Raw genomic sequence first — 7756 nt, 5'->3', positions numbered from 1 at the left:
ATAAAAGGGTTCATCGAAAGTACTTACAATAAACACATAATTACAAAAACAATAATATCTTTAAACAAAAATAAATATAATTTTCAGAAATGATATTTCAAGGGGGATAGAGATATATTGTACACATATCATATCTGTATTTCTTATAGATGAAAAAATTATTTCCAATAAACACCATACTTTTAATAAAGCATATTCCAACAAATAGGAAAAAGAAAATTTGGGTAAATGAGAATTGTAGCAACAACAAGAAAAATGAAAAAACATGATTAAGAAATAAAATCAATCTAGTAGTTTTTCTAGGACTCAAAAACCCCATATAAAAAGCATGTATGAATAATTGAACAGAGAGTTACACATCATTTAGATGATCGAATAAGTTGCAAGAAAAATTCACATGATGGCAGAAAATATACTCGACTTACAATAAGTTCTTTGCTACCAGAACTAACTAAACTAAGATAGTATAAAAGAATAATAAAATATGTAATAACAAGTGAAACCAAATTAAAAATATGAATTTCATGGTAATAAAAATATCTCAGATGGAACTTGGAACTTACTATCCTCTGCTAAGAAGACAAAGATTTACTTCCATAAAAAGGATGATTCATGCAGATCAACATGTGAGTCCAACTACATTGTTATATATTTGAAAAAGGTTGACCTCCTTACTTATTTCATGTTACACTCCTCTTCCCGCCAAATCCCTTTTCTCCTCAGTTCACTAAAAGAAAATGAAATATAATGAAAACAAAATAAAGCATATAACATTTATTTTTAGCACAAAAGTAGACAAAGATAGCTTAAAAAATATTTTGGCCTCGCAAATAAAACAAGCTCGTAAAAAAAATGAGAATGAAGGATAAGATTGGGTGTCAACAATCATTCTTTCATTGGGATAAAACTTCAGTTGTTGTTATATGAAATCCAAATATAAAGTAATTTTACGCATAATTTTGGTATGACTTACTAAGGTCAACTATAACACTTCAAAAAATTGAATTAGATTTGAGTCATTAAATTTCATTGCTTTGACTGAGATATGCTAAAGCAAATGTAGATATAGTAAAAGCTAATATCTTTTCATGTTGAAATCAAAGAGCATTTAAAATATCAAATTTTGATCGTCGAGGTATGACGAATATATGGACGGTAAATGTGACACACAAACAGTCCGCACGTCCAATCATATGTGAGATTTAGAAGGTTATAAATTTTGAAGTGGAACTAGAGAATTTTCATAATTTTTTTAAACCTTTTAGGAAAGAAATTAAACATATATTGTTATAAAATTTTAATTTGAATAGCATGTTGTTTAACAGAAGTGATATTATAATTAAAAGCTCATATTTAGGCTTGTTACTCGTAAGTCTTCAACATTGGACGACCGATAATCTTAAACACCCAGTGTGTACGTCCTTTTCCCTTAGGATCATTTATCCTCAATATATGACAACACGTTAATCATCGATTTTCTCAAACAGAGGTCTTGGGCATTCAAACTCACATAATTCTATGTTTTAAGAAATTTTAATCAATTATTTAAAGACTATTTTATTACATCAGAGGTTTGCATGATCATATCAAACTCATTCATAAAGCTTCAACCCCATTAAATTCTCTTGAGCAGTTCATATGCTTAAAAAATCATTTTATGTGATTTCTAGGTTCCTCAAATTCATAATTAAGTCAAGGTTTCTAATTCTATACTAGTCGACAGAGTTTAACGGACTAAAATTGAAACTTGTTCATAATTAACCTGTCCCACATGTTCCATTAAAATAATAATTCTAGGTTTCAATGTGTAAAATCCTATGAAGAGCATATCTTTAAATTCAGGGAGGACATCGAAGTATGAAAGGAACAAATGAATGAACCGAAAACACTTACCTCAAGAGAGAAAATCACAAAGTCTTACAAAAATCTCCTCTAGGGTTCTCTAGTAAAAAAATTACGTTAGGATTAAATCTGAATGAAACTAGCTTAAAAACACAAGTTACTATTTCCCGACCTTCACTATAGCGAAACTTCGCTACCTTCTCTAGGTAGCATTCCTTCGTTATAGCTATCTCACTATTTAAAGAAGTTTTCGTTATAGGGAAGCACAAGCTGAATTTCACACTCGATTTTCCATTTTTAGATTTCTACCAACTCTTAACCCACGGAGATCTACACAAGGGTACTATCACCTAAACAATAATAACGATGGAAAAAGTCGTTATGTATTTGCGTAATAATCTTAATTGTAGTCAAATAGTTGTTATCTACTGAAACTTCATTGAGGGAGAGTTTTCTCTATTGAGGATAATGAGTATGTTATTTAATGCAAATTGTCATATTTTGTTGATAAAACAATAAAGTCATGAGTGTCAGACAAAATGTTAGTTAGTTTTGGACATCATTCTGGTTTCATTATTATCATTTGTACAAAACTTCACACTTTTATCTGAATTGTGACCGTATGAAAGCCAATCAGATATCTTTGCCCAATAATTTCTTATCATGTACAAAGTGTGCAAAAGTTTGAAATTAAGAAAAAATTAAAATATCAAATTTAGATCGTTGAGGTATGACATATATTCACACTGTACATGTGAAACGAGAAAGGTCTACATGTCTAATCATATATAAGGTTAAGAAGTTAGAAAGTTTCAAGTAAAACAAAATAATTTTCATAAATTTATAGGAATTTTAGGCTTGCTAGTGCGGGTTACCTATCCTATTTGATTTGCGATCTATAGCATAAGGGGGGGGTTTACCCTGTGCGCACCCAAAAGATAGTGGTTGCGGGTTTCCCTTGTCATCAAAAAAGAAATATTGAACAAAAGTCATGTTGTAATAAAACTCTCATATTTAGACTTATTACTCGCAAGTTTTCAACATGAGACGACGGACAATAATAAAACTCTCATATTTAGACTCATCACCCGTAAGTTCTCAACCTGAGACGATGAACAATCTTACCCTTAGAAGTATTCATTCTCGAAATATGACAACACATTAATCATGTTCTTTCTCAAACAAAAGTCTTGAGTATTCAAACTCACATAATTTTACCTTTAGAACGTTTAACCAATTATTTAAAGATGATTTTATCGAATAGGAAGTATGCATGATCATAACGAAGTTGTGAAGTTTTGCAACGGAGAAGGTCGGAAAACAGTAACTCGCGTCTTTATGTTAGTTTTTGTCCGTACTTAGTCATAATGTAAAATATCTGACCAAAGAACCCCAGAAACGATTTTTCCAAGACTTGGGGTTTTTCTCTATTGAGGTAAGTGTCTTCCGTTCATTCGTTTCTTCCATATTTTGATTTACTCCTAGAACTGAAAAGAATATCCATAGGATTTCATCCGTTGAAAACTAGGGTTATTATTTTGATGGCACAACATGTGGGGCAAGTTAATTATGATGATCTTCAATTCTAGTCCGTCAAATCTTGCCTTTCTAGTATAGATTTATGAACCTAAAGAAACCCCATAAAAATTGATTCTTTGAGTGTATGAATTGCTCAACAGAAATTAATGAGGTATAAATAGTGATCTAGTTATTACAAAGAAACTGTCCATTATACTGAAACACAAGCAGATTTTCGTACTCGGTTCTCCATTTCCGAATTTCTACCACACTCTTGACTCACAGAGATCTACACAAGGGTACTATTGCCCTGAACAACTATAATGACATAATAGGTCATTACAAATCTGCTGAATAATCTTAAATTTCTACCGACTCTTGTCATATTTTTGTTGATAAAACAACAAAGCCATGATTGTCGAACAAAAATGTTAGCTAGTTTTGGAAATCATTTTGTTTACATCTGGACAAAACTTCACACCATACTAGACCAGTTTTACTTCTATGAACTCTACCAAGTTTTGATGTGATGATGGGGGTAAGGTGCTAATTTTTTAAGCTTTTGTTGTTGCCAGAACTATGTAGTATGGTTCGGCAACTGCCTTGTTAGTAATGTATTGTCATTGCAAACAAATGCAGGCAGATGGTCATGTTAGTTTGAAACAACACATGGAGGCTTCCATGTTATCATACACAATAGAGGACAAGCTTAAAGAAGTTTTAGTAGCTTAAGCTATTCAATAATCCAATGGTCCATTAAAAACTAATGGGGTGGTGAGTTAAAGAATGTACATTTTGGGATAGATATTTTGTTCTTGATGGTGATCAAACATCATCAACATCACTTCCTGCAACATGAATATCATGACTAGCCGAGTAATGGCTTACATCAGGGCCACAAATCTTAAACCTGTTGAGTATAAAAGAAAGTACCTCAGTGAGGACTTATTATATGTTCCTAACTCAATTGTAAAGAAAACTGAAGTAATCAACTGACCGCTCAAGAACTGATTTTCCTTCTTTGTACTTTTGGCTCATCTCATGGGCGGTCTCCTGAAAAGAATCGTCATATTAGGAACAACTAAAACTTCTAGCAACTGCCAAAAGACAATGTCTAGCATTTTATCACTCCATACTCAGATATTTCCATCCAACATTTGACCCACAACAGACACAGAAAATGTCTGCCACAGTGTGCATACCAGTCATCATCATTCTATTTTCTATCTCACAAGAAGTTACATTCACACTGTCAAAAGAAACAAAAGGCGTATAGAATACACAGAATTACAAAGTGCATTATCATTTTGTATGTTTATGCTAAATGATAAAATTAAATGAAGAGGTTTGAGAAGAGCAGAACTCTTGAACAGGAGCAATCAAGTGGAGCATAATATATGTATTCAGCCATGTAACTATTGTAATGCTGCTACCAAGTGAAAAATAACCCAAGTCAAGTAAGAAGTTACTCTATATATTGATGTGTTAATGTTTGTACTCCTGGAAATACATTCAAAAGTACACGATATAATAGTCTGGTAAAATCCCCACTAGGTTCTATAGTAAATCCAGTAGATCAAATTCTGGTGCTAATTTTATAGTCAATGACACAAATGTATGAAGATATACATATAAAGTACCATAATAATAATGACTCGGAGCTAATAAAAAAATCAAAGATCCTGAGAACTATGTGACCCACGTAGAGTATAAGCCAAATAACTTGCACATACTCCAGTTGCACTCAACTTTTGAAAACAAATCTTTTTTCATTTCAAATCTGAAAATTTTGGCTAACTACTACCAAACACGAATTCTTCAACACTTCATCTTTTTTCACTTTCTAGCTTAACAATATCCTCCAAACCAGTAAAAGAAGAGGTGGAAGTCAAATAAGAGGATTTATACGGTAGCTTTTTCATCTTTCTGTACCATAGGTATGGATAAGCTTGACCGCCGTAATATCATTTTGTTCATCTAAACAAGCTACAAGCAACTTATGTCCCATCAATGCCAAGAAAAGCTTAGCAACAATCAGATACTCTAACAAGAATAAAACAAACAGAACTTGTAAGTTGCACTTGTGATTTTCATGTTGCAAGTTAAAAAATTGGACATGAGAAAATGTCACAAACATATCTGATGATTGAATGTGCAAATCAAATAGACTTACACCTTCCTGAAGAGATAAGCCTTCCCATGACTGCACTGGAAAGACTGAAGGAAAGATTAGAAGGAAAACATAGAGTTAAATAACTTCATGACTCAGAATGAGTACAAACATTACTTAAGGGCTCAAACAAGAATGTAACATAAACATCAATATAATTAATTGCAGAATCAGCATTTCACTATATCCAAAAGCATTTGAATTTTCTAAGAAACAGTAGTTTCAAAGCTGCAACACTTCACAATGATGTCTTATTTTATGCTATAGAAGTCATATGGAATTCTTCATAGAAAGTTATGAATGCACACTACAATGAAATTAAGCAAAATGAAGAGACCAAGCAAGCACCAAATTGATAAAAATGTAGAAAATAGATCAGGACCTGATCAACAGACTGGGCATAACAATAATATTTTGAATATTCAAGCCACTAGCAGAAAGCCATGGAACAAATAGAAAATGTCAATCAAGTATACTCCAAGTATCAGACTCAACAAACAACTCCTCTAATCCAGCAACTCCACAAAACCCAGTTCTTTGATACTAAAACCCCCATCTCCTTTGGGGGAAAATTTACTCAATCTAAGACATTCTTCGCTCACATAACTGATTTCAATTAGCCAATCTTTATATACATCTAAAATTACTGAAGCAAACCAACAACAATCCTTAACAAGTTCTAGAAACAAAACCACCGATCAAGACAAAGATAGTATTTTTATAACGAAACAAATCAAAATCAAAATTAAATTTCAAGAAATCACAACAACAGAGTGATCAAACAGAAAAGATGGAGTTAAACCTTGGAAACAATGTTTTCAGAATGGGCAAGATGAATTCCACAGTGCTTACAGCTGTAGATGTTGCCTTCAAGAGTAAACACAAATAATCTCCCCATCAAAGATTTTTGAGATCACAAGAAAATTGAAGAACGAAAATGGAAAAGGAGTTATCCAAAAAGGGCTAATAGTTTATGATTCGGCTGGAAGATATTAGTAAGTAACGTCAAGAAAGGAAAAGGACTCAAAATGGAAAAGATCAAAATGATAAAAGAATAGGCCTCGTTTGGTAGGAAGCCGAAGGAGGAATAGTCTTAGTATTAGTATTGTGATTGGTATTGGTATTAAGTGAAAATTTTTATTATATGCGGGATATAATTACAGTCAGTTGTACGAAGCTTATTTGGCTGTCACATGTTAATGGGACCTACTTTTCACTTTCATTTTATTTCATTTCATTTCCTTTTCTCTTCTATTTTAATCTTTTATATTTTACTTTTACTGATCTCCTCCCAATTCTTTCTTGCTTTTTTCTATTTGTTATTATTTCCTCCGTTCGATATTATTCGTCATGTTTTTTTATTTTTAGAGTCAAATTAAAAAAATTTGGACTAACATTTTAAGATGTACCTTTTTATTACATTAATATGCAAAAAATTATAATTTATAGTACTTTTCATATAATTTTAGAATATCTAATTTTTTTTGTTTAAAATATCGAATTAATGTGATCTAATTTACCTTTGAAAATAAGTCAATTGACTTTCGATAAGCGCAACATGACAAACAATTCCAGACGGAGGGAGTAACATTTAACAATTTTTTATTTTTGTATTGATTTTTTTCAATCCGACATCTGCATTAAAATTAAAATTTAAAACTTAAAATTGTGTAAGGCTTTATTTGAAGAGATACACAATTTATCAAGAATTATTTTCATATTCAAAATTTGAACTCGATACTTCTAATTAAGTAAGAAATAATATCGTCCTCTAAACCATCATATGTTTGAGGAAAAACCAAAATGAATGCGTAGAAATATTTAAATTTAATTTTTTTGATGAGTTTTACGAAATTGCTCGTTTGGATGCACTCGCAAAGGATTTAGAGAATTCTAAGGTTGTTTCTGATTCAAATGAAAATACAAGTCAGCGTCGCGTTTGGAAGGGAAAAAATAAAGGGGTAGGAGGGTCAGATTCAAAAGTAGGAGGAAGTTTCATCATTTCTCACATACAAAGTTGGATTTCGCATGATTTAATGGCCAAGAGGACCCTTTGGGATGGTTGAACAGATGTGAACACTTCTTTCGATACCAACAAAATCCAGAAGAAGAAAAGGTTGGACTTGCTTCTTTTCATTTAGAAGGCAATGCACAACTTTGGTTTCTTCAAGTAGAGATAGGTATTTCTCAATCATCTTGGGATGAATTCAAACATCAATGTAACAT

General features: G+C 31.8%; 1 protein-coding gene across 2 annotated transcripts; it reads right to left on the bottom strand.

The window, feature by feature from the left end:
• Nucleotides 1-4069: 4069 nt before the first annotated feature.
• On the bottom strand, nucleotides 4070-6627 carry LOC104646462 (protein yippee-like). Of its 2 annotated transcripts, XM_010319945.4 has the most exons (4): nucleotides 6333-6627; nucleotides 5536-5577; nucleotides 4358-4413; nucleotides 4070-4270 (listed from the first exon to the last, which is right to left on the bottom strand). In XM_010319945.4, exons 1-4 carry the CDS (start codon nucleotides 6426-6428, stop codon nucleotides 4186-4188), a joined length of 279 nt encoding a protein of 92 aa, XP_010318247.2. In that variant the 5' UTR covers nucleotides 6429-6627; the 3' UTR covers nucleotides 4070-4185. The 2 variants fall into 2 exon arrangements, with proteins under 2 accessions (XP_010318247.2, XP_010318249.2); XM_010319947.4 differs by lacking the exon at nucleotides 5536-5577.
• Between the last annotated feature and the right edge of the window lie 1129 nt (nucleotides 6628-7756).

This window comes from Solanum lycopersicum, chromosome 3 (genome assembly GCF_036512215.1).
Source record: "Solanum lycopersicum chromosome 3, SLM_r2.1".
In the NCBI taxonomy this organism is placed as follows: Eukaryota; Viridiplantae; Streptophyta; class Magnoliopsida; order Solanales; family Solanaceae; genus Solanum; species Solanum lycopersicum.
This window is presented reverse-complemented; position numbering and strand designations above follow the sequence as displayed.

What these genes read in the sequence shown, in the direction of transcription:
- LOC104646462 (XM_010319945.4), bottom strand. Translation starts at nt 6,428, where the DNA reads ATGGGGAGATTATTTGTGTTTACTCTTGAAGGCAACATCTACAGCTGT. An exon ending in CTGAAAACATTGTTTCCAAG is followed by an intron (nt 5,578 to 6,332) that starts GTTTAACTCCAT and finishes TCTTTCCTTCAG; the next exon opens with TCTTTCCAGTGCAGTCATGG. An exon ending in AGGCTTATCTCTTCAGGAAG is followed by an intron (nt 4,414 to 5,535) that starts GTGTAAGTCTAT and finishes GATTCTTTTCAG; the next exon opens with GAGACCGCCCATGAGATGAG.